The 27,378-nt window shown below is 37.5% G+C and overlaps 4 protein-coding genes across 9 annotated transcripts in view; 2 read left to right on the top strand and 2 right to left on the bottom strand.

Annotated features, from left to right (window-relative positions):
• Positions 1-2,247, top strand: part of LOC6561715 (neuroguidin) — a 49,086-nt gene extending 46,839 nt beyond the window's left edge. The window contains exons 2-4 of the mRNA XM_032735686.2: positions 822-1,501; positions 1,564-1,751; positions 1,817-2,247. Coding sequence (XP_032591577.1) covers positions 822-1,501; positions 1,564-1,751; positions 1,817-1,956 — 1,008 coding nt within the window. The 3' untranslated portion in view covers positions 1,957-2,247. The remainder of the gene's footprint in view (positions 1-821; positions 1,502-1,563; positions 1,752-1,816) is intronic.
• Positions 2,248-5,228: 2,981 nt separating this feature from the next.
• LOC6561931 (protein obstructor-E) lies at positions 5,229-10,099 on the bottom strand. The gene is made up of 3 exons (XM_001988180.3): positions 9,877-10,099; positions 6,369-7,061; positions 5,229-6,072 (listed from the first exon to the last, which is right to left on the bottom strand). Exons 1-3 carry the CDS (start codon positions 9,929-9,931, stop codon positions 5,381-5,383), a joined length of 1,440 nt encoding a protein of 479 aa, XP_001988216.2. The 5' UTR covers positions 9,932-10,099; the 3' UTR covers positions 5,229-5,380.
• Positions 10,100-14,294: 4,195 nt separating this feature from the next.
• Positions 14,295-27,378, bottom strand: part of LOC6561932 (beta-1,4-glucuronyltransferase 1) — a 56,234-nt gene continuing 43,150 nt past the window's right edge. For 4 of the 6 annotated variants that reach the window (XM_032736087.2, XM_032736088.2, XM_032736089.2 and 1 more), the window contains 5 exons: positions 16,458-16,707; positions 15,922-16,370; positions 15,423-15,851; positions 14,683-14,992; positions 14,310-14,620 (listed from right to left, as the gene is read on the bottom strand). In XM_032736087.2, coding sequence (XP_032591978.1) covers positions 14,423-14,620; positions 14,683-14,992; positions 15,423-15,851; positions 15,922-16,370; positions 16,458-16,700 — 1,629 coding nt within the window. In that variant the 5' untranslated portion in view covers positions 16,701-16,707 and the 3' untranslated portion in view covers positions 14,310-14,422. Of the gene's footprint in view, positions 14,621-14,682; positions 14,993-15,422; positions 15,852-15,921; positions 16,371-16,457; positions 16,708-27,378 lie in introns of all 6 variants that reach the window. The other 2 variants (XM_001988181.3, XM_032736086.2) reach the window with 1 other exon arrangement.
• Positions 17,146-18,666, top strand: LOC6562236 (DNA polymerase delta subunit 3). Its single transcript, XM_001988182.2, has 2 exons — positions 17,146-17,214; positions 17,282-18,666. The coding sequence occupies exon 2, from the start codon at positions 17,285-17,287 to the stop codon at positions 18,521-18,523; it is 1,239 nt and encodes a 412-aa protein (XP_001988218.1). The 5' UTR covers positions 17,146-17,214; positions 17,282-17,284; the 3' UTR covers positions 18,524-18,666.

Here is a 27,378-nt window from a genome sequence, read left to right as displayed (position 1 = left end):
ATAAATGCAGCATAAGCTGCGGGTTTTAAAAGGCAGTTTGACTAAAGGGGGGTCTGCGGGTAGGGCCGTGGCCAAAAATGCTATAAAATGCGAATAATTAAATGGCAACCAATAAAATATGCAAATGTGTTGTGCGGTGTCGCGTTCACAGGACAAATACAACACACAGATGCAGCACATGCATCATGGAGGCACATGGGACATAGACACAGACAGGGGAAGGGGCAGATGATGGTAATGTGGGCCGAAGTGGCATCAACTGTAGGGAGAATGCATTCTGCTATCTGCTTATGGCATTTCATATACTAAACAAGTTATTTGTGTATTTGCGTAGCAAATTTAATTTCCTGTGCACAAAATTTGTTAAATATGATAATGACCAATATAATAGGGGACAGCAGTGCAAGCGAGACAACTACACATATAGCTGATGGCGATTGGCCAATGAGCTATTTTTGGTTTCACAGCCATAATTAGTTGATATATATGTATATATATATATATATATTTATACATTCATGCATATAGTAGTATATTGCTTAGGTGCGACAATTGTGTAAGCTACATTTTATATTAGTCAAAAGTATCATTACCATTTGTTAGCATAGACAAGAGTCCATGCTAACAATGCATGAGGTAAGCAAACTGAATAAAATAGAATAGCATCAATACAAATTTCTAGAAATGCTTATGACGGGTGTATAATAGAAATATTACGTATATTTTAAATATATTATTTAAATAGTCTTGCTTCAATTAAATCAATATTATTAAATGTAATCACAAAATATTAATCCCACAAATTAAAATTCATTGCACAGGCACTGGACTACGATTGTGAGGTGCAGGGTCAGCAGGACATACCGCAGGCTATTCAGCTGCTCGGTGAGATGAACAGCAATGTGAAGCAGGTGACAGATCTCGTTGAGGGCATGCTGCAGCGCGTCAAGCGTGGCGAGCTGAGCACCGAATACGGACTGAGCTTTCTCGAGGTCAAGTATCATATGCTGCTGGACTATTTAATCAATCTGACATACGTGGTGCTGCGCAAGTGCTCCGGCGAGACCATTGAGGGTGATCCCTCCATTGAGCGCCTGATCGAGATACGCACCGTGCTGGAGAAGATACGGCCCATAGACTACAAGCTGCGCTATCAGATTGACAAGCTGGTCAAGACAGCAACTACAGGCGTATCCAGTAGCACAGATCCCATACTCTATAAGCCAAATCCGGAGGACATGCTCAGCACTGCTGGCGCTGGCGGTGCTGAGGATGATGACGACCAGGCAGGCAGCGGCAGCGATGAGGACGAGGATGATGACGATGAAGACGAGGACGATGATGAGGCAGGCGCTGCGAAAAAGCCGCGCAAAGCAGCCACCGCAGGCAAATCGGGCGTCTATGTGCCGCCACGCATTAAGCCCGTCTACTACGATGGCGATGAGCGCGACGCGGACAAGGAAAAGAAGGCTCTGGATCGTGCCAAGAAGCGTGCAATCACGTAAGCTAACTGGGTAATGATGCCAAAACCAAAGAATATATTTCATTTAATTCTATATATAGCTCATCTATGCTGCAAGATCTGAAGGAGGAGTACTTGGATGCGCCCACTGAGCTGTCGTCGGGCTCACGTGCTCAGCAGATGCTCTCGCAGGCGCAGAAGGAGAAGCAGGAGTACGAGGAGAAATATTATGTGCGTCTGCCAGTGACCAAAGCGGAGAAGCATCGTCAGCGTCAGCTCACCTCATTGGGTAAGTACTCACGTACGAAATGTTAATTTCATACAGCTTATGCTCAACTCTTATCCATTTGGCAGGCAATGTGGGTGATGAAATTCTTGGCGAGATTAGCCGCGAGTCTGCGCTGCGTGGAGATGGCCTTAGCAAAAAACGCAAACTGACCAAGGCACGCGGCAAGGGAAAGAAGCGTGGCGGAAAAAAGCGAAAGTTCCATTAATGCAGCGCGATGCCCAATTTATGGTTTTTGCATTAGTTACAATAATTTGTAATAACAGTTTTCCATTGTTTTATGATATTTTTCAATTGCTTGTCAAATTATACCTTAACAAATTTACCTTCCGAATGTGTTTTCAATTAGTTTATAGTTTAAATAACAATTATGTTGAATTTTTATTGCTTTAACCAAATTCTTATTACATTTTTATTAATGTTAAGTTTATGATGATTTATAATGAAACATTTTATTACTCAAACCCCCATTAAAGATTCTTCATATTTGGTCAAATTATCATTTGTGTGATTTCTATTTATTTATAAATATTTTTTCAATTAATTAAGCATCATAAAGGTTATCGGACTTTTACCGTGCGTTGAATAATTTTCAAATATAATTTTAAACTTAAGTAAGCGGGCAACAGCAACTACAAAATGCCGCAACAAAAATGCGTAATGAAATCAAATAATAAAACAAGAATTATGCCAAAAAAAAAAAATTGATGTATATGCGAATTGTAAACTGCATTAAATTTAGGCCAAAAAATTAAGCTCTTAATAATTTCCTTTCAATTTACGATTAAAGAGTATTTTAAACATAATTAAGAAATTGCAAAATTTGACGAGAAACCCGAAAATCAAATTCAAAATTATATATGACGGAAAAATATATAACAGTCTAGTATATTGATAAACGAAATTTCCATTAAAACTAACACTTAAGGCACAGCTAAATTTTTGCAACCGCAAAAGCAAAAATGTTTCGTTGTTTTTAGGAGTCAAACAAAAATGAAACCACTTTCTGGCTGCTTATGATATGCTTTAAGAGACTTGTAATTATTTAGTTGAAATAGCAAAAGTTGACCAACGAAATTCAAATCCAAAAATGCAGTTCCAAATCAAATTGTAAAAATTCCAAAATAAGAAAAAAAATTTACAAACTAAAACAAACAACAAATTACAAATTCAGTAACAAAAGCAGTTGCCTTAACACAAAAACAAGAGACCGGTTATACTTACAGTAAGAACAAAAAGAGAGCACAAACTAAGAAAAGAAAAGATTTGACAACAAGTTTTTATGTTGACATAGGAACACCACGGAAAGATACTTATGTAGCATATGATAAACGTAAGCCCCACCCAAAACTAAAATATACGAAAACTAAATTAACTTAATGCCAAAATCACAGTCAGAATTTTGATGGTACGTTCCAATCGGATGTTTAACTCTGGTGAGTTTTATGTTTCTGGCCGTATCTTCTTGATTTACTTACTAAAACAACAACAACAAATAACTCCTAAAAACAACTGAATTTGGACACAAAATTTTATATATTTACTATACATAAAATACGAGTATATTAACTAAATTTAAGCAACCTTTTTGAATAATCCAAAATGATAAGAAAATGCAAAAAAAAAGAACACATAAATAAGGCGTACGTCCACTTGAGAAGTTATTAAATTTAGCAAACGCAGGAAAATTGCGAAAAACTAAGCAGTTTATGAGATAAATGAACGCATATAAAACAAACAGAAAAGGGATAATATAAAAGAAACATTACAAGCAAATATAATTATTACAATTAAATGTAAATGATAAACCCGAGAATCTAGTATTAAGTTAAGTACTTTAAGCAAGCAAGCAAACTTTTGGCTTTTACAACCAACTTTGACTAAGGATGAAATTTTTTCAAAATTTTCTTCAAATGCGATCCGTCGCTGTTTGAGATCAACAACTTTTTGGCTATAAACTTTAAAACGAGCAACGTAAGGCAGACCACGAAAATTACCACATAAATGCAATAGAACACGAAATTATTTACAGGCCGCATCACTTGAACATTTTGTAATGCAATTAAATAAATTAATTTAATTAATTTATTTATGTTGAAAGCTGAAAGACTGAATATGTTAAATGAAAAACGATACGTAAACGAAAACAAAAACGATAACGATAACGATACGAAACGAAAACGAAAACGAAAAAAAATGTGTAAAACTTTTCTCAAACAAAACAAAAAATAAATAAAATGAAAAACGAGACGTGGTATGAACTTAAATAATTTTAATAGCCGAATTTCTAGCACAAATTGTAACGACTAAAAGATGTATTTTATTTATTTATTTATTTTTTTAAAATATTTTTGTTAACATTGCAAAAGTTTTCAGTTGACATTTTTGGTTATGCCTATGTTCAAATGCAAATTATTCGTTTTTGTGTAAAATGAGAATGGAAAACAGAAATTACTTAGACATACTGACGAGATGACGACAACGGACAACCGACAACAGAGAAAACAACAAATGTTGAATATATTGCAAAATGTAAAACAAAAAATGAAAACAAACAAAGTGAAACAACCAAACAAAAGTCGCCTTAGCCTAGCACCACAAACAAAACGAAACGAAACGGTAAGAAAAATTTGTAAAACCATACAAAACATACTCTAAAGCAAATACTTAAACTTAAATATTCATTATTTGTTGTAATTTAATCATATACACACACAAACAAAGACACACACACACACACACATGCAGAAAAATAGTGCAAAAAGTTCAAAAAGCAAACCTAAATGTAACTTAATTTTTATAGCCAAAAAAAATGAAAAATGAAAAATGAAGCAAAAGCATATGAAGAAGAGAGCGGAGAATAACTGGATCTTTGGATCGTTTAGTTTAAGTAACTCCAATAAATTTTACAAAAATCAATTGGTTAATTAGTGATAACAGAGGAATGTTTTTTAACAACAAATTCGAGCTTATATTTATTTCAAAAACTTTTAAAAGCGAAAGAAATTCATTTTGCATTAGTTCTCTAAACTGTAATATTTTTAACCACATTATGGTGTTGTATAGCAGCAGCCAGTGAGGTCAAGTTTAAAAATGTAATGTTTAATGAGGGATCTGTGGAGACAGTTGGAAGTCAAAAACCATGTAAAATTGACATAATTCGAATTAATATCTACCAATAAATTATAATAATACGAGTAAGCAACAAGTATAAACTAACTAATAAACCAAAACGACAAGCGATGATAAAAATAAAATTTAAATCTTACAAAACCTAAAACCTGCAAACAATTTTATTACAAGTGCATGAGAAAGGATTTTTTCGACATCTGGGCTAATAATTTTGGCTCCTTCTGGTCCTTATGCATAATTTGAAAACCTGATAGGTCATGCAACATTGTTTATTAGTTTACCCATAACATGGTCATTAAAAATGTTATTGAAATTAAAACTTCGTTTAAAGAAATGCGTAGGAATTCTCATTTATTTAAAAAACAATACGCAAATAGTATGGGATATAATAAGTATGTATTCAAATATTTACAAAATGAATTGCACAACTCTTATTGTTAAAAAGGGAAATCTCGACAAGACGCAGCCTCTATGAAAATGCTCAACTTAACTGGAGAGTCCTATGCCAGGGCCTCTCCCAGGGTAGGCAACTTGCGCTCAGCCTTCAGCTTCTGCTTCTCCTTGAGCAGGGCATAGCACTCGGGCACTTTGTTGTAGAAGTCGCAGAGCTTCGTCTCGTCATTGAATGCCAGGTACTTGCCGCAGTTGTAGAGGCGCGGATGTCCGTTGACGCACACGAAGTACTTCTTGCAGGTTTGTGGATGGCGATAATAGCGTAAATCGCCCTCAGGACCAACATCAACTGACGGTGCCTCACCATCAGCGGCTTCCGGTGCAGGGCAGTTGAAATTCAAGAAAGCCTCCGCATTGCAGCTGCCCACCAAATCGGGCCAGTCGCACTGATAGGTCTCCTCGTTAAAGGCCAGTCCCTCGGGGCATTTGGTCAAACTGGCGACACCATGGGCGCAATTGCGATAGACGCCGCACTTGGTGTCATCACCATTCAGATAGAAGCCGAACTGGCGAGGACACTCTTCGGTGCCGTTGGCCGGCTGGAGGCGTGCACGCTCCTTGCAGCTGGAGTATGGCGCATAAGTGCATTCACCGGTGGCCTTGGTTCGCTGATGGAAGAGCAGCCCATCCGGGCAGAGTTTGGCAATGGGCACATCGTCCTGGCATTCGGTGTACGCATCACATTGCTCTCCACTGGCAAAGCGTCCGTTGGGTATGGGGCACTCGGGTGAAGCACGGACTGCAATTGGAAGAGGGAAACAATTTAATAAATACAGTTAAATATTTGTACAAGCATTTCCTTAACCAAACAAAAGACTTGAACGAGACACACTTGTTACAAAAATGTCGACATTTATTTATTATAATTGTGAATGGCAAAATTGTATACAATAAACTGGCACAATGACCCTTTTAACTACAGACTAGAAAACTCGAGCAGCTCTTTTGCGTGCTTTGCATATCCAAAATCTGAATTCTGATTCAAAATCAGCTTCCACTTTCCTCCCTAGTTGATTTTTCCTTAGTGGTACGGTTAGTGCAGTTTTCCGGCAGCCTTGCGTCCCGCGGCGGCACTGGCGCGTGCCGCTTTGATCTCGGCGCCCTTGGCGCGAATGTCGTTGCTGCAGTTGGGCACATTGTCAATGTCGTCGCATTGCATAGTCTCCTGATTGAAGGCCTGATCCTCGCCACAGGAAATGCGACGCGGGCGATTCTCAATGCAGATGAAGTACACCTGGCAATTATCCGACGACGGATGGAACGTATAATCCGCTTCCTGCTCTCCCAACAGATCCGATTTCTGTCCTGGGGCTGGGCAACTGAAGCCAAGGAAGGCCTCAGCATCGCAATCCTCCACTTGATCGGGCCAGTCGCACTTGTATGTGGCCGCATTCCATGCCAATCCCTCCGGACAGTCAAAGACGTAACCGCGTCCACTCGCACAATTCATGAACTGGCCACAGTGGCTAGCATCGCCCATGCGATAGTAGCCAAACTGATGCGGACAATCTTCGGTGGGCTGGGCAGACTGCAGGCGTGACTGTGCCTGTGTACACTCCACATCGATGGGATAACCGCATGGGTAACCGGTGGACTTCTCGTTATAAAGTAGGCCATCCGGGCAGAGTTTCTCCTCGGCGACGCCATTCTTACACTCGATGTAGGCATCGCAGGAGCCGGAGACGGGAGCAGTGCCGTTGGCTTCCCGGCAGCCACCAGCTGCTTGGGCTGAAAGAGAGGCGGATAGGTCTGGATGTTAATAGGGTCGGGCTTGGGAGTGTGTTGGGCTTACCTCTAATGATTTATGATGAAAACTGATGCTTGCAATATTTCTGCATTATTTTCTTTTCTTTTTTTTCTTTTTTGTTGTAACTTTATGCAAATGAACGAACAATTGAACAACTTTAAATAAAATATTTCTTATTTTAACAAATACATTTCGGGTTGCGTTTACGCTGTATTTATTAACATTAAAGTACACACTAATATTTTACAGCTATTTATTTAGATATCTTCGACGTCGCAATGGATATACATATTATCATCCACAAAGAGTTTATAATTTCTAAGTACTACATGGCAAATAAATTGGATCAAATCATAAAGAACACCATCTTTAAATGATTGTAGTTGGTGTATATGAAAGGATTCGAGTTTATTCTACAAATAAATACAACAACTATGTTCAAAAATGGAATGCATATTATTATTATTCGGAATATTCTAAATGTTTATTATAATTATGCGATTGGCAAGGTATTCTGTGAGATCGTGTTGTTGGCATGGAACTTGCTGGCGTCCAAGCGCCAAGCGAACTGGAGGAACATCGCCAGCAAGAGTATATTGATGGATACATTTTCAAGTTCATTTCTATAATTGAGAATGAAGCCAATATCTTCAAGTGTTACGGCGTCTCTAAGGCACTCCTCTCATTCATGACCATAGTGGAATCATCCATGAGAGGAAAGAGACTAGAAACACGCACAAGAAGAGACCATTATCAAATTGACAAGACATGTACATATGGACATATTGGATGTCTGAGTCTGTCCGTCTGTAACTGTTGTCATCTTTGGAAATTTTAATGAGCTTGAGGCTGTTAAGTGTGGGTACACACCCCGTTTATTGAACTCTAGTTGGCATTGTGTCTGCAAAAAGTGTACACAAAAGATACTTAAGCCAATTACGCTGTGGGGCTCCACTGGGGAATCCCATGCTTTTTATTCAACAATCATTTTTAATGGGAATCTTACAAAACCATCGAACATTGTGAACAAAATTTAAATCGTATCTCATTTGCTAAATTTCAATTTATTTGAAACTCATTTGCATGTACAACAACATTTATTTATACATATATAAATATATATTGGATTACAGCAACAAGCTATGATAAATCTTTAGAGACTTGTTGGATACCGAAACTTATCTGCCGCAAGCACTAACACAACATTTTCCCACACATTGAAGTGAACAACATTCACTGGAATCTGCACATGTGCGGCTGTCTCCCTTAATTTCAGTGCAACACAAATGGTCATCATCATCATTTTATATTGAATTCAATGAGTTGGCCAAAACAAAACACTCGTTTAATAAAAAAAAAAAGCTCTTGAATGCTAACGCGCTCAAAGGTCACGTCAACCGGCTGGGCACGCATCGCGATTCAGATTGAGATTGAGGTAGCTGTCCAGGCCAAAAACTTGTTTCACGGCATATCAATAAGCAACAGTAAGCAGTCAGCCACAATGGACCAAGAAGCAAAAGCAAAAGCAAAATCAAAAGCAACAGCGACAGTCCCAGCAACAGTGTCAGCAGCAAATGTTATGTAATATTGATTTTGGGTACTAATTTACTTATGCGATGCTAGCGGCGTGTGAATTTATTTTAAAAGAGTTGCCATTCGACCTTGAAACAAGATGGAGCTGAAAACGCTCACTGATTTAACATATTAAATGCAATTTTTTATATTTTCACATTTTTGTGTTTTTCATGCGGAAATCGACAGGCAAATATATTGCCAAAGCTTGCGCTGATTAGTTGCACTTTTCTTTGGACAGTTTCCATCCCATGCAATTTCCTGGTATTGTTGGAAAATCATTCACATGGGGTGGCTCCCATTTTATGCCCATCCCAGCGGCAGTTGCTTAATTGCAAGATGACGTTGTTCGATCAGTTGAGTTATTGTTTTGTTTGCATGAAATGAATAATGCAGTTGGGGAAATGTGTGTTGGTGTCGGGCTTTGTTTGATGCTCTCTAAGGCTGAGACTTGCACTTTCAATGGTGGCGCCTCTAATTGATGTAATTATTATTGTATTGTTTTTGAAAGAGCGTGGGACGTCAATATAGTTAAACGTTTAGTTTAATGTGCTTTGGCATAATAGTTAAGGCTTATTCAAAATTCATTAAACGACGATTTCTACATTTTGAAGTGGGATTGTCATTTTTGCAATCTTAGACTTCAACTGAATTGAATTTTATATATTTAAATATTTTTTTTATGAGATAATTGAGAATATTTGTACATTCATATATGAAATATTTGGGATATGTGTTTAGAATTTGTTAAATTTCCGAACGTATGCGTAAACCAGAAAAAAACGTGTTTGGATTCTAAATTACTTGACTACTTTGTGATTATTCAATAAAGCAAAAACAAGTTAATAGTTATCTATTTTCATATTTGCTTTTCAGCTTAACCTTTGAATTTAAATTGAGTTAAAATTTATGCGATTGTTTTTATAACCTGATTTGATGATGATTTCTGATTCAATGGTAAATTTTGCATTGGATTTGGTTTAACAAAAAAGTAAGAGAATTATAAGCATACAAAAACGACGTATTTTTTCATACACATTTGAATCACTGTATAATATATAATATTTAATAGTTTGCAAAAATTAACTTAAAACTTGATAGAGCAATTCACTTAAAGTATACCCACATCCAATTTAAATATTGACAAATGTGGACAAGTTTGTCGCCAGAGTCTTTCGTTACGGAATGGAATTGGTTGTGGAATGGAATTTCGTTTTTACTAACCCAATGAGCCAAACATGGCCAGGCACAACAAAGCACTGATTATTATTTTAGCCATGTTAAACGACTGTGTGTGTGTGTGAACGTAGTTATTAAGGTGGTTATCCTTCAGGCGCAGTCCTTAGGCACTACGTTCCGTTCAGTTGCGGAAAGCGAACGCGATGTGCAAGCAACGAGCAGACAATTTCGACTGTTTTGCGATAGATGCGCGGCTCAGATCTTAACTGGTAAAATGGCAAGCGACGCATACAACAAAAAAAAAAAAACAGAAGCGGATGAGCATGAGCCGACACTGTGGTTGACGCAGTTGGTGATCTTCTTCTACTTTGGTTACGTATACGACAACGACTACTTTTATCGCTGCTGTTGCAATAAAAAGCAAACATGTTAATAAATAACCAAAGCGCATACCAACAACAAACAAACCACAGAGTGCGCGAGCGTGAGAGAGGGAGCCGGCAGCTTCTAGAAATGACCGAGTGGCATAAAACAAAAACAAATAATACGCAATACGAAGCTCGTCTCTCTCTCTCTCTCTCTCGAGATGAGTCAATGGCAGATCAAGACACCAACTGGTTGTATTCGGTTGGGCTAGCAACTGTCTTAGTATTAATCAAAAAGTTGTGTTTAATTTATGTTAAACAAATGCTGAAATGCCATCTATCGAATTAGCATTTTTGGCACTCTTATTTTCGTTCAGAAAAAATGAAAAAAGAAGAAAAAACAAGAAACACTAAGAAATCTGACAGAAAACCCGAAAATATCAAGTTAACTATTAAAGTCAAGGACGGGGACGAGCTGCGCCCATGCATGCCAGAGCCTACGGCTGTGCCAAGTGCGGGGCTACACCATTGTATTGTGTCAGAGTCGTCTTCGCTGATCTGATCTTGAATTTGGAACTCAACGTGAGCAGCTTTGGGATTTTTTTTTTTTTTTTTGTTAAATTTTTGACAATTTGTCTGCTTATAATTCGTAGAAATCTGAACATCGTGTTGGCTAAACAGATTAATAACAAGATAAAAGCGTGTCTTTAAATTTATATTGATTGTTTCGAGCGAATTAAGAATTCACTTGATTTTTGTGCATAATTACTTAAAATATGCACTGATGTCGTCATACAGTATGTGATTAAAAACATTGAATGTGATTAAGCGCAGAGGAAGTTTTTAAAATTGAAATCACAATAAGTAAAATAAGTGTCTGGTACTTAAGCAATAACACAAGCCTTACAAATGAAGTTACCCATAAAAAAAAACACTTCGTGCACCAAAACCCGTTATTTTCGCTTGTCGATTTCGAAACATTGTCATTACGCATTGTCTTTGCAGGTTGCGGTTAAGTTGATAGCATGTGCACGCACCAGTGACCTAATTCAGGTTTCTGCATTAGCTAAATTACCCTAAAGCTAAAAGATGCGGCATACTTATAGGGGTACACAGGCGACGAGAAAAATGAAAATATCGCAGGACTTGGGTCAGAATCACAAGGATGAAATCAATCGATAAGGCCAAACACTGGTAAAAATGTGATTCGTGTGGTGAAACTACAAGAACGATTTGAATGTTCTTTATCCAGTTGGTAGGGCTAGCAGATATATGAGCAATTTTCTGTACGTCTAATTTTTGAATCACGTTTTGCTTATAAAAATAGCTCTAACTCGGCCAAATCCTTACTCATTTTTGTAGGATATGATGAGTTTGAATCGAATTGCATTCTCTTAACCTAAACCTAAGCGTTTGTAAATAATCAAGTCGTGTAAGCAGTTTGATATTGTTTTCTTTATTTTTACAATTCTTATGCATAGACATCGTTTCACATAATTTTGTGAATTTTCTTAAATTTCAGCTAATAGTTCTTGCTCAGCAATTGTTTCGAAATGTTGCCACTAATCATATAAACGATGAGTAAAATGCTGCGCTCAAAGGAACCCAAAAAGGCTTTAGGTTAGAGTTGTTTTCATGATATTTATGGCCTAAACAAGATAAACGTTAACGCATATACTTCCGAGTGCTTAACTGATACGTAATAATCATACTAATAATAATTGAAATATGTAATAATAGTTATATTAAACATAAAATTGGCAGGCTAGCTATAAGAAGACTCATTCAATAGGGCATGACTTCGACTAACTGCAGCTTAAATTTCAAGTCGTTTTGAAAACTATATAAAAAGGTTTTGTTTAAGTAAATAATTAGTTGAAATCTTCATACACATACGTATATACAAATAGCTTAATACATTTTGTTGCACATAATATATGTATCTTAATATTAAATACATACTATATAATTATTTACATACAAAAATAATGCTCTCTATGTTTTACGAAAATCTTTTTTGACTTATGTAATTTGGCCAGAACAATATGCCGCTAAGCCAACACAACAAAAGGTGTCTGTGAATTATTTATAAAAATACAACTGAAATACAATTCACTGCCGCATTAATTAAGATTCCTCTTATATGATTTTAGTTTTTCATTTATTATTTCGTTCTCTAAGGCACTTTAATACTTTATCAATAATTTTTGTTTTCTTGTGTATTTTTATATTCTTTGTTGTTTAAATTGTTGTAACACTTTTTATTGGGTCTATTTTAGCTACTTTCTCAATAGTTTTATATTCTCTCTTTTTTAATATTAATTTTTATTGATATAGTTTTATTTATTTTGGAATTTTCTGTTGTTGGGCTAATAAAAATTTATTTGGATGTACTAACTTTTTTTGTAACAATTGAGCGCATAAAATTGTTTGGCGATTTTCATGTTTTGATTACTGGCTTAGGTGTAGGCTTATACATAGGCATACAATAGATACAAACACCAAATGTTGTTGTATTTTGTTCCCAAGACACTTTCAAAATTTGTTAAGCATACGAAGCTAGACAATTGTTTCAGCGACTTTAACATTTTCAATTGTCAGCAGCTCCAACAAAAAAAAAAAAAAACAAAAACACAAAAGCGCCGCATAATTTTAGTGTTTGTCTCGACTTCTCGTTATGTTTTTAACATTTATATGTGCACAGGTTTGACTTTAAGTTCAACACTAAAAAAAGCATATACAAAACTAGTTTAATGCCTATAATTTTTTTATTTTTTATTTTTATTTTTTTCTATTCGCTTCATTTCGTTTCGCTTCTTACTGGCTAAGTTGAATTTTATAATTAATGCTCAAACTAATCTTCGCCATTACTAGTACAAATATCACGGTTTGCATTTACGCCTTAAAACGTATTTTTTAATTAATTGGTTTTTAATTTTAGGCATTAACACGAACTTGATACTCAAGGTTTTTATAATTGTATTTCATGTTATTACCTTTTAATTCTAAATACTTGTTAGTATTATGTTTTATATGTATTTTTCGCATCATGTCAAATCTTCAGCATTCTAATTTCAAACGTCTTTTTTAAATTTCCCAAGTCTATTTAATGTATTTAATATTTAAACCATTATTTTGTAGAGGATTTTATTTTGAATTGTTACTGCTTTTTTTTTTACCTATTTTTAACCAAATTTATTTGCTTTGAAACTTAAACTCTGAAAATGTCGGTGTGTCAATCAGCCAACCTGGTGACCTAAATGGTATGCATATAAATGGTTAGACTATTGTGGCTAGGAATCTCTGTATATATATTGTGTCTTGAAGAGCTAATCTATCATTTAATCATTCAAATGGCAGTTGGTATACAAATTTTGGAATTGGAATTGATGCAAAGTATATATTTGAGTATTCCGGAGGAAGTAAAAAATTAATGAAAATCAACTTCAACTCACTAATTATAATGATATTCCATTCATGATAAATCAGCTAACTAACATAAGATAAATGGCTAACGAGTACATACAAATTGTGTGTAGAACTAAACCTAAATTATAATGACTGTATATCAGTATAAAAAAAGTGCAACTTGTGGACTGCAGAGGAATTCTTGAAGTCAAAAATAGGACGCATTTAGCCTGGCTCTGAATGAAAATTGCCGTATCTCTTAACTTTTTTATTTGTTTATTTTTTTGTCTTCATTTAAGCTCAAAGCGCGACATTCCAGCTGTATGGCAGCTAACTAACCTGGCTAACTAACTACATTCAGCATTTTAAAAAAAACCAACAACTAACTACGTTTAACGTACTTAAGCCGTGCTCCTAAGGCTTCGCTTATGCATAGAGTAGAAAAAACACCCGCTCCGAACTCTACTGGCCTATAAACCTATGTAATTCAGCTAATACTAAGCTAACCAACTAACTAACACTAACTAACTGTAGAACATACATACCCACACACACTCATTACATTACATTATGCATATGGATATGTATGTATATAGAACAGCGAACGGCATTATCATCTTTTCGTCTTGTCTTGTCTTGTTTTGTTTTGTTTTGTTTTGTTTTGTTTTGTTTTGTTTTGTTTTGTATTGTATTGTTTTGTTTTGTTTCTATAGCATTGCAAATAGAAATAGTGTATCTTGTTGTTTTAGTTGTTGTAGTCTTTTCGCTAACCTCTCACTGAATGAAATCGGTGCTCAGCTTGGCTTCACAATTAGTTACTATATTGCGCAGCCTTTGCGCATGCCGTACATGATCTTCAATTCCGGATAGATAATTTTGCGTATCAGCTGATTCGTTTTGCCCGCCAACATCGCTCGTCGATTATCCTTCTTCAGCACTTTAATGCCCGGCTTGTGCACCAGAAACGCATTGTCCAGTATGTGGAACTCGTAGTCCAGCACACACAGCGAGTAACCCTGAGCATGAGTGAAATGAGCATTTAGATAACTATTTAAATGTGTATTTAACTGTTACTCACCTGCGTCATCTTGTCGCTCTTGCCCTCCCAGCTGAGCCGTTCATCGTAATGGGGATCCGCATGGGTGCCGATATAGATGGGCTCCCAGTGGACATAGTAGCCGGTGCGTTTGCCTATGTGAAACACACTCAGCTCGTCCGTCTCATTTGCCGCCATCCACTCCTTGGACTTGGGCACACCATGGCAACTGGCACACACTCGCTTGTGGAACGGTATGGCCTTGCCACTGCGCAGAAACTCCTGCAGCTCCGTCTTGTCGTGCGGCACCGGCGAACTCTCATCCACCTCAAAAATGCTGAGTGGAAAGACTCTGTGCGAATGTTATGCAAATAAATAATTATTGAAAATGTTAATGTCAAATGTCAAGTCCTAAATAATTAAAAACAAATTATACTTAATTTAACTGCAATGCAATGATTTCTTGCTAATATTTAATATGTTTGCTATATTTCACTTATTTCTTTTTTATTTTTACTATGATAAGAGTTGAGTATAGCTGTTAATATAATTTTGGATAATTTAAGTACTTACATTTAACAAACAAAAATCTTCGTCTGGTTTCATCAAATTCTTATACTTATACATATGTTATTTTTGCCTAATAATTCTGCAAGTTTCTTGAACTTTGCCAAATTCGAAACAAGCTTGTTACATTTCTTAAATTTCACATTCCTTCAGGTGTTCTTGAGGACTGAGGGTTATCAGCATGAGGAAATGTGACAATTGGAAGCAAAACTCACCTGGGAGCCTTTCGTCGCAGATACTGCTCATTGCGAGCAATCATCTCGAGGAATTTCTTGACCAGTCCGGGATTCGGATACAGTTCTATATCCGAGGCGAGTATGAAGTGCGTGAGTGCTGCATCGCGTGCAATATTGCGACCCACATTGACTGGATACAGTAGCTTCTTCTGCGCCTTATACAGATGCCCGGAGCTGATATTAAAATATGGCGCTGGCAGCGAACAGTTGTAGCCCGTTTTGAGCGCATCCTGTGCCTTGGGCACACTCTTGGGTATGTGCTTGGTGCCAAAGTAAACATGGAAGGTGGCAAAAGCGCGCACCAACTGATTTCCAGGCACACAATCCCTCAGATACTTAATGGAATCCAGCGTGGGCTGAAAATCCGTACCGGGCGCATGCATAGCTATGCTAATAGGCGCGTTCCAGCTGTAAATTAAAAAGATAAATAAAACAAGTCAGCTCAGTTTGGTTAAGCATTGAATTTGAAATAACTTACCGTTCCAGCAGCGGCACTAGATTGTCGAGAAATGTGTAATCCGCGTGCGTTGTATACGTGATGGACTCGTGGCACTTCAGTCCGCCGTGCTCGGCTCGCACATAGTTTTGCAGCACCCAGAAGTCGCCGCGTTGCAACGTCTGCTGATTGTAGTCGTGCTCGATACAATTGAGCAGCGTCCGCACTCGCTCATCCAGCTCCTTCTCATCGCCGGTGACTATGTAGCTATCTGCTTGAGTGTTGTTTAACTCGGCGGCAACACTGCTGCTGCCAATGTTGCCGACCACCTGGCCATTGACGCCATCTGCCACATTAGATGACAAGCCGCTGTCGTTGGCAACTGCGGGTGGAGGTGCGACGACTGCAGCCGCCACTGTCTCCATATTTGAAATCCCATTGGCATTGCCAGTACCCACTGCAAGCTTCTCGTCCGCAAAGGCCGCCTCTATCTGTTCAAGATAGGAGATTATTTATTTTGTTTGTTATTTCAATTGACCTTATTATTAATATTGATATTTATTTGGCACATTACTCACATTAGCATTTTTGGGCGTGGGTTGCTGTTGTGTCAGCGGTGAGGATGCCTGCAACGCGGATGCCGCCGGCTGTTGCTGTTGCTCCTGCAGCAGAAAGCCGCCGCCGCTAGTGAAATTGTTGCCGCCGCCAATTGTCACAAGGCAGCCTATGTAAAGTAGGACGGCCACGTTTATGAGTATGCTGCAGCGCAGTAGCCAATTACGACGTGTGAACATTTTCTGACCCAGCGGCTCGAAACGCATGTTGAAGCTGCATAAAGAAAATCAATTTAAAAATTGTAATTTATACAAATACGTTGCAATTTAAGCTTGAAAACAGCGGACAATTAACACCGCTGTAGACAGCAGCGCCATCTATACTTTTGATTGTGTACTACACAGCGAATGTGTTAACAGTTGCGCGCCATAAGTATTTAAAATTTCAACAATAAAATGAGTGAAGAGTGTAACTGGTACTGCGGTAGTGACTGATTTTTAAAACAATATTAATATCATTAGAAATAAGAATATATTTGAGAGTAACAAAAAAAGCTCCATTAGCGAAGCAGCGAACAAGAACTTATAGTGTAAATAAAATAACATAGACGTTTACATTTTATACTGTACATGCTATTCTGTTATTTAAATACTGTATAACAGGTTCGATAGTGAGTACATAAGTATCGCTCATCTCTAATGTAGACCAGTTCGAGTAGACTTCAACAGCTGTTCGTGTCGGCATTTGGGCGCCTTTTTGCACCGGACGGAATTAATTTTGGTACGTATTTTGGCAAATAAATTAATTTTATTATAATTCAGCGATATTTATTTGTATTGGTACACAGAAAATGTCATTGCGACAGGCTCTTGACGATTGCCTAATCGATTTTGATAGACGTGTGCTGGTCACCGATTTGTTGGAGGAGTACAAATTAACGTATAAAGAGGTACACGAATTGCTCGAGGCGCACATTAAACAGCAGGAAGACGCCAGCGCCAACAACAAATATGAGAAACGCTTTCTCGTGTATGGAAATCAGACAGATGGTGGTGAACTGTATACGATTGTGCAAGGCGAAGACAAGCTAAAGGAATGGATAGCCAAATTGCAAAACTCACAATCGCAACTGTATTCAGTGGAAATTGCTGGTGGTTCCAAGAGTGCCGCGCCAATTTTTAAGCCCATGCAGCAGGTGGAGGTGCAACTGGCCAAGTTGGAAAAGCGTGCCGGCGCCACAACACCAAAGGGCGTTAGCAACGGTATTCACAAGCCCTCAGAAACAACAAAGCCCACCAATGTCAAGACGGAAACATCGGAACCAAGTAGCAGTAAAGTGGACGCTCCCACAGAGCAGCCAAAGAAAACGTCACCAAGCGAGCAGAAGGGCAAAGCAGCTGTCGCAAAGAAGGGCAGCATTGGCAGCTTCTTTAGTGCAGCTCCTGCGGCCAAAGCAAAGGAAACAAAAGCCGCTGTTGCAGCCAAACCTGCTTCGAGCAGCAGCATGGATAACTTCTTCAAGAAGCAACCAACGTCTAGCGGCGGAAATCAGGCAAAGCCGACGCCTACGAACAACATGAAAAAAGATGAACCTTCTGCCAGCAAGAGCAGCAACAACAATACCTCTATACAGCTGTTTGACGAAGCCTCCTCCGACGAGGAGGAGAAACTGGACAAGCTGCGACGCAAGGTGGTTGGCTCAGGTGACGAGTCAGATGAGACGGCGAATGCGTTGCCAACTAGTAGTAGCAAGCGACGTCGCATTGTAGACTCTGATGATGATGAGCAGCCACAAAAGAAATCAGCAGAGCCCCAGGAGGAGAAGTTGGAGGGGGATGTGGAAATGGAGGCGGACACAAATGAAACGTTTCTGGATGATGATGGCTTTGTTATAACTGTAAGGGCTAAGAAAGCAATGCAGCCATCCAAGAAAAAGGCTTCGCCGACAGCAGGAGCAACAGCAGCTGCAAAAGCTGCTGCTGCAGCTGCAACTACAAAGAAAAAATCACCGCCTGCAGCTAGCAAGAGCGCAAAGGAGACGCCTAAAATCAAACAGGGCAGCATCACAAGCTTCTTTGCCAAAAAGTGAATGTGTTGCCGGAAGTAATTATGCATCTAACCTCGTTCAATGTATGCTAACTAGATTTACTTAATATAAGGCTTGCCGTTTTCAATAATGCTTCAAATCATTGTTAATTTGTATAAAATTAAATATACTAATTTTTTCTCAAATGGGTAATCGTTATTTGAATCACGACGAGAGTGGTACATTTTAAAATTGTTCATAATTGTTTTGGTTCGTAAAAAACAATTTATCCTGCATCGATTTTGAAAAAGTTGAACACATCTTTGATTATTTTAACAATTTATAAAAACTGAATTTTTGCTTATTTTTTGACAACACTACGTATAACTGTGATATCCAATATTGGCCTTAACCGTCATGGGTTGCTGCCTTAACTTATAGATAATGTACATTCAATTGCGTATTTGTCACTGTGCACTTTGTAGTTAGGTATTTTGTTAGCACGTGGAAATATTTAGTCAAATTTTGCGAATTCTTGCCTTTTTGTCGCTTGCTTTATCAGCAAGGCCTTAAGCCAACCGTTATTTGGTAAGTGCGTTCTTGAACTGACTCATATCTGGTCAGCAACAGTTCTTTTAAGATGGTACGCCTTACTTACTGCGCTATTTGCTATTTGGATTTGCGCTTGTTGTTTCTAGTTGTGCGTCAGGAATACTGCGCTAATTTGCGTTTGAGTTAATGAAACTTGTTTACCATTGGCCAGCTTATCGTCAAATGAAAACTTCCATTCAAATTAAAGTCTGATAAGCACAACATAATACTAGTTTCCCGCCACTGCTACAATTTAAATGGAAACAAGTCTTTGCACAATTTGTAATATAAATGTGTACTTAATGTGATTTTAAGCACATTTTAAGTGCAGCTTGCGGTATATAACAAAACAAGTTTTGCATTTCGTTGGCTCCCCAAAACGAGAGTGCAACGACTCTTTCGGTTAAAGACAGCGGACGAAATGTCATCAACATTAGTCAGTGTGAAAAAAAAATAAAATAAAAAGCCAATGCCGCAAAACAGGAAGCGTGAAATTAGCTGTGGTCTGTTATTGCTTTTGCCTTTGCCTTTGCCTTTGCCATTGCCTTTGCTTTTGTTGTTTTAACTTTATTTTATTTTTTGGGAACACTGCTTAAAGTGCCGCCAGAAATTAAATTAACAACAGCAATAAGAATTAGTAACGTTTCCCACATTAATTACTCAACCGTCGTAACGCCTCAGGTGAATGTTGTTCTTTAAAACTTCATAATTGTCCCAGATTTTATTACATTATTCTGCCATTTTGCTTTTAATTTTGATGTTTTTTATTACTTGTTAATGAAAATGAAAAAGTTTTATAGAATTTTTAAAATCTTTTCATTGACGTCCTGCTTAATTGAGTGATAATTTAATGGTGAAAGTTTTAATAAAAGTGTCTTTAAAATGCAGTAGATATTTAACAGGCGATGTGTTCATTAAAATGAGCTATTAATCCAACAATTTAATTTATTTATTCTTATATATAAAAGAATATAAATCCGCTTATAAAAGTAAGAATTTAATCGGTTTTCGTTTTGTTGTATCAAAATATTATTCCTTATATTATCATAAAAGCAGTATTATTTGTAGATCGTTTTTAAATAAAAGAACTTTAAAATGCTCCTTTAAAAACAAACAGCGCCTATCGATAAGGATCAGAAAACTGACTCAATTCATTGACAGGTAAAAATTAAGAAAAAAGCACGTATCGACCGTTAAATCAACAAGTATGCCGGTTCATAAATTTTGTCAAAATCTCTGACACTTTTGAAATCAGCAAGTCTGACGATTCATAAATTTTGGCAAAATCTCAGACACTTTCGAAAACGTACGGAGAGCAATTAAGGGAAAGAGATTTGAAACTATTATTTTTGTATTTGCTTCTTTCTGTTTTATTATACTTTTATTTTATTTTTTTGGCATTTGCTTGTGCTCATTATAGCAGAAAAAGTATCATAAGAATACAAATTGTACAGTTGCTGTTGAGCTGGAACTGTGCTCCATTCATTAGAGTCTCCCCTGGGGCACGCGCATTTTACACGCGTCATTGGAATCGCTGCCGCAGTTGATGGATTGGAGTGAAAACTGTGAGATGTTTCAGGTTCAATGCACCGGCTTGACTGATGGGCCCACCAGGGCTGCGGTCGCCGATTTTTATCAGAATCTGCCCGGTAGCTTGGATAGAAAAATAAAGTGCCACTGGTTTTGGTGTTTGTGGGACAACAGCTCCGCTCCGTATGGGACTGGATTTTGTTGTAGTGCAAATGGTTGTATGTGCTTCATAAATTTGCATAGCCAGCGGACAATTCAAGCCGAACGCCTCGAGTAATCCGCACCGCACAGGAAACCAACCAGAAATCAGCATCTGAATCAGAATGAGAATCTCGTCAATTTTTTCACTGCCCGCCGGCCAATTTGATAAAAAAAAAATATCTTTTGCACGCGCTTCGCAACAAGTCTTCTGGTTTGCTTTTGAGTTTGGGTTTGGGTTTGTTGTTTGGTTTTGGGTTTGGAGTTTGAGTTCCTCTCTTTTATGGTCACATTTGCCATCATAATAATCGTGTGTAGAGTTCAATGGCAGGCACTTCTAGCGTTCAGTGGGTTGCTTGGCGGGTTCTTAAGCTGGCGTCGCTTTTATGGATCTCGCTCAGCCCACTCAGTTGGTCTCCGCTGATTATGCACAGCACAAAAGCGTTCCACAAAATTTAGAGCAAAACGTGAGAGTTTTTATGAGTTTTCAATTTGCCAATTGCCCAGACTAATGTGGCCCGAAAGTGCGCCACACGTTTACCAAGTCTACAACAGATTGTTTTTAATTGTTCGTTTCGTTTCGTTTCCTTTTTTTTTTTTTTTTTTTTTTTGCTTTTGCTTAGTGCTTATGCGTGTCAAAAATTTGGCTGACAACAGCATGGCGGCAAAGAGGGCTTGAGAGCTTGGCAATTTACTCATTGAAATATGAATATTTAATAAGGCTCCTCTTGAAAACAGGTTAAGAGTGTCTAGGGGCCAAACAATTGATAAAAACAACATCTACTCAAGCACCCGGCTAGAAGCAATTCTATTTTTATATGCATGTAAACACAATCCGAAATTAATATGCTAAAGTTTTGTTAGCTGAGTTAGAATTAAGTTCTTATGAAATTAAGATGCTAGAATTTTCCAAATATTACATTGAGTTGAGTCACCATTTGTTAAAGGCCTTTATATATATAAGAAGTGGTTAAGAATATACAAACTCTGCTCATGCTTTAAATATACAAAAACAAAACTTTTTAGGCTGAAAGAATATGAAAAACTTGATTTCGTAAAGAGATTTGATTTCGTAGCTGTTTATTGGGTATGGGACGCAGACCAGCATAGGATCATAGCTGGTATCAACCCATTCAGCCACCTTAGATTAACCCCACTTCGATCATCGATTTTCGCCCCAGCTCAACCATGAAGTCAGCCCAAAGTAACAATAAAACATTCCAGCAGCAATAACAGCTTCAGCAGCAGCTAGCGCAATCTAATTAGACATAATAAGGCAAAGAGCAACCAACTGAGAGTCGAAATTTGCTGGCCAAAAGGTCTGGTCAACTGTTTGTTTGTTGCCAGTTACCAACTCAGTGCGCGCTGGTTATTGACCAAACAACCAAGTAACAAAAAAAAAAGTATTAAAACGCGACTTCGTCTTCGACTACAACTAGCGACTCAATCGCCGAGTTTTTCCGGCCTGTGCTCACTCTGCGCTATTAAAATATATTACAGCAGCAATTTCACTCGACTTTATTTTTGCGCTTCAGACCAGGGACCAGGCCAGGTACCAGGCAGCCAACCACCAGCGACTTGAGCTACGGTCGGGAGCAGTCCCGATACCGCTCCCGCAGCCGATTCCCGCTGCACCCGCTGGCCTTCTGGTGCAGCCGGTCACAGTGCTCGCTTTGGTGTATATATTTTAATTTTTATGGTCATGCAAGTCAATTGTAGTTTGGCATTTCTTCGATGAATTTTTCTTGGCCAGACCGAACGTCATCGCTTGCCCGCCTCTGTCGTGGCCATCATCTGCTTTCTGTTTTGTGCCTTGCACTCGTTGTTATGCTGCGAAAGTCGTAACATGAAACGCAGCAAATTGTTTGCACAATGGTAAATGACTGTGAGTCAAGCCAAAGGCGCAACCGGACCAGCGATTCTTGTGCACATCTTCTGCCTAATGAGCCTGTAGCTAGCGGCCAAGATGCGGCAAACTTGCAAAAGTTGCTTAGCAATTTCTGTGTGGAAATAAATCTCTGGGCGGACAACTTAAAACCTACAATACTTTACATATATAATTAAAATGTTGCTTTCTTAATTGAAACTTGTTACGTTGCGTTACATTTCAGTTTGTGGCTATAAATAGAGATACAAGTTATAAAAAGTTGACCTTGACGCGGCAAGTTGGATTTAAAACTGATTCAACGTATGAAAGAGAGTTTTAACGTTTTGTAATTATTTTAACAGTCGTTCAATTAAAAGAATGTTCAATACGTTATATTGTTTGTTTGAATTTGAAACAATATATGGACTATCAAGGCCGTGCCATATCCGCTTCTATATTGGCTTAATTAGCAAACATCCTATCTAAAAGACTCAATTGCTTTCACGTCAGTGGACTAATGTTCCCAGAATTCTAATCAAACGAAATAAGTTACCAATTATGTGTATATGGTATATACATGTAACAAGAGTATACAGAATGACCGCAAAATCAATAATAAATATATAAACAGATAATTATCGATAATTGAACATTAATAAATATCAACATGGGCACAAATCAAGCGACAAAGTAACATACCGACTAACTTATGTGCCATTAATGATGATACTTTGGCATGTTGGTTGTTGTCTAATGGCTCTATAAATAGGCCCGGTGTTGGCCAGAGTGTGCTACTGACCACCTCGTAGACATTGTAGACACACATTGCACGACACATTTCCAACGGGCAATGGCTCTCCGCAGAAAGGCAGCCGGATAATTGATGAATGAATGTCGATTACTTGAGTGTTCGTATATATTGTGTATATTATGTTGTGTGAGAAAAGTAAAGAACAAAAACAAAAAAAAAAAAGAAGAAAATTTCAACCATCTCAACGGAAAACATACTCATAAAATATTGAATTTATATTGGTTCATTTGGTTAGACAACGGAAATGGCAGCGACATGAATTACAACTGTTTAATGGTCTGCCACGCCAATGGGAGCGGCCCCAGGGCGTCGCAACTGAGGTGGCCTGACATGCCTGCCCCGAAAGATTTATGCCGGATCATAAAAGTTTTATTTATTCGATGGCATCCTCTGCAAAGCAGCGTGCAGGTTTTGCAGTTTGCTGCTTGCTGTTTTCATTTATGCTAGCTAACGGCACTTGACCAAAGTTAACCAACCGACAACTTAGTCCAATGCCGGCTAAACTCCAAAAAGCTTTCACAACCGCAAACTTTGCTCGGATGGTGTTTGATTTTTCATTATGATTACAATTCTAGCATTTATGTGAGGCCATTAAAAGTGCCATAAAATAGTCTGTCTCACCGCAAGGAAATTAAAACAAAATAAACATTTGATTTGGCCAGGGACAGGCACATTAGGAACTAACTTGATATAATGATGTATAATTATCTATACCTGAAGAAATTCACTTAATAGTTTTTGTACTATTAGTATATATATATTCACTTTGTAAAGCAATGTATTAGCTTTTAAATTGGTTAAATACTTTTCTCACTCAATACAACTATCAATATTATCGATATTATTTCTTAAAAATGTAAAAAATTACACAAGCTTACAATAATACATTAAAATAATTAGTGTACAATCAAATTTAATAGACGAACTGGAAATGCAAACCAAAAAACAAACTAATTTTTAATTAATCTTTTTTTTCAGCATAATGATATCAGATCAGATTCGAACATCAATCAAATTGTGATTATCTTCAGCCTTGACATGAACAATGCTGAGAATTTCATTTAAAGTGTGTGATAAGATAATGATAAGAAAGATTTTTTATAGAAGTAGTTACGAGATAGTCATGCACTGCATAAGTTTTTTATTTGACATTCAAATTTGTCTTTATCTTTGTATTGGGTTTACCGACGATGTTTATCATTTAGATTACATTTTTGAGACGTGAGACGTAATCTTTTGAGTCGACAGTGCGATACGCTGTGTAATAGTTGATATTGATAATATATATACTGAATGGGGTCTAATAAGCCATTTCTGCGTCTGTACAAGGCAATCACACATAATATAATATACATTATTGAATGGAAAGAGAGTGCTCAAGTGGAATGGACTGAGCTGTGTATAAATAATACAAACGTCGAACTGATAAAAAAAAAAACTAACCGAGCTAACTTTCTGGGGTAATTGAGATGAGAAGTACGTACGTGACCATTAAATTTGACTAACTGACGACGCTAAGAAAATTACAATTGAATTGCTCAATGACATACATAAATTATGCAGAGAACCGACCACCAACACTACTTAAAGGCAAGTGAATCTGATTCGAACTGGAAGTGGGTCATGTCCAGCAAACACGCAACTTTAAAGGATACCAAAAATAGGCAGACACAATAATCAAGAATAAGAACAAGAGAAGTAACTAGAATATACCAAACTTGTACAAGATATAAACTTGTGTTTACATAAAAAACTTTTATATTATCAGTTTCTTTATCGTGAGTGTAAACAACCCTTAACTAACCCCAGAAAGGTCAACGTATAACAGAAATAAATATTTAGATGGATAATCTAATAAAGCACAGGAAGTAGAAAAAATCACCTTTTATTTATATTATAATTATTAGTCATAAATATGTTAGATACATGTCACGAATGCATGAATTATATATATATAGAGTATATACATATATTAGATACATAGACCATAGTACTGCAGATAAACATGTATATGTACTTATAAGCAACGCAAACACAATACGGCAATTATTATGACCACAAAAATAATTACATTGGTCACGGAAACATTAAATTAAGCTGCCTGCCCATATTTATATGGTCCCACATAGACTATATATATATAATATAGATTTTTTTATATTGGGCGTGAGATTGTGATATTGCGTTTGCATAAAATAAACCTTCACAATTTGTAACTCATAGTCTTAAAAAATTGACAAAGTTTGTTGTTATAAATAAATGTTGTTGTAGGTTTAGTCTCCTCAAGTTGTGACACGCATGTGTGTGGATTGCTTGAAAGTTTCTTTTGCATAAATTAAAGGAAGCGACTAGGGAATCGTTAAATTTATAAGTTGTATCTTCATTTGCTGTATTTTAAAATTGTTGCCCAATATTTGACTGAACTGCTCAGCAAAAGATGCATTTTTTTGTGTTGGTCTAATTGTATTTTCCATGATGTAACAAAATATTATTTAATGATTGAAAACTCAAATATAATATAATATAAAAGTAGCTGTCATACAACTGTGCAAGGAATTAGCTAATTTGTTTTAAAAATTAAGGATTCTGCGTATACCTGTGTGTACCAAAAGGTAAGTCCCAAAGCTGTCAAATTCAACCAAAACAAATTACAACAAATGATTAGAAAATCCAATAGGGACTGAGCTGAATGCTAGGCCATTACTCATACGCAGCATGTGACAAGCATAATTTTTAAAGCGCTCGCAATGTTTTCATAGCTACACACATTTAATACTTTCTAGTAGCACGTGAGCCAAAAACGAAGCGGGCCACAGAAAAGAAAAAGTCACACAAAAGGAAAATGAAATGAAAATCGATTGTTTTTGACCTCATACGGAGCATAGCACACATCTAGAGCGTTGGGCATTAGGCGACAGTCGGCCAGCGATTCTTCATTCGCGATTTTCATTTCTCGATTCTCGCCGGGTGCATTGGCACTAATGAAGCAAAGGAAAAAAGAATAATAATAATAATGAAAATAGCAGAACACGACACACGCCAACGGGCAAAAGCGTAAGGCAAACAAACACGCCACGTCTACGAGCGCAGGTGTCTAGTTTATTCCCAGTCCCAGACCCAAAACAAGGCAGACAGCTTTAATTCTATTCTTTTATATGTGTTGTTTTCCTTTTTTTTTCCAGCGTTTGCTGCCTATTTACAGGCGATTGTAACACGCGATCTAAGCCCAGTGGCGCAAAACAACAAAATGAAGTAATGCCCGCGAAAACCAATAAATTTGCACAGCACCCATGGCAAAGAAAAAGGGAAAGCTTCATCATTGAAAGTGTATAGATATTACTATTTCGGTGAATTTGAATTTCTTTTTACCCTAAATTAAACTCAGAAGCGACCGGCCTTCAATTTAAAAATATTACAAGCGAAGAAGAGCAATAACATTTTGGATAATTCATGGAATGGCGCTCAAAGTCTCAGTGGAATGCTAATTAAAACCTCAAGCAATGTCAACTTAGCTCTGCACCAATCCGACAACAACTCTACGCATACCCCACAATTTCGGTTGCAAATGAAAACCAGTCAACGACATTAAGCCGAATAATGAGCGACATTCGTCGAAGGCACGAAACTCACACGGCCAACATGTCAGCATAGTGACAACGCCCGTCACGCCCCCTTAAGGTGCCTGGGGGGGGTGGAAGCAGGTGCGATTATAATCGATTATCTTGTGCTGGCACAGACCGAAGTGCAGAGCATTATGTAAAAGCACTGTGCGACAGGCACAGTTACTAATACATGCTGATGTTCATTCACACCGTTATGCGTTCACTCAATATTGTCAGACACACACACACACTCACACACACACAGAGAGAGAATCGGTCGCAATTTGCAAGCTTAATTTCATTAATTAACGCTCTTTTT

Source organism: Drosophila grimshawi, unplaced genomic scaffold (genome assembly GCF_018153295.1).
Source record: "Drosophila grimshawi isolate 15287-2541.00 unplaced genomic scaffold, ASM1815329v1 contig_1377, whole genome shotgun sequence".
Classification (NCBI taxonomy): Eukaryota; Metazoa; Arthropoda; class Insecta; order Diptera; family Drosophilidae; genus Drosophila; species Drosophila grimshawi.
The sequence above is the reverse complement of the archived record's forward strand: the minus strand, read 5'-3'. Positions and strand labels throughout refer to the sequence as shown.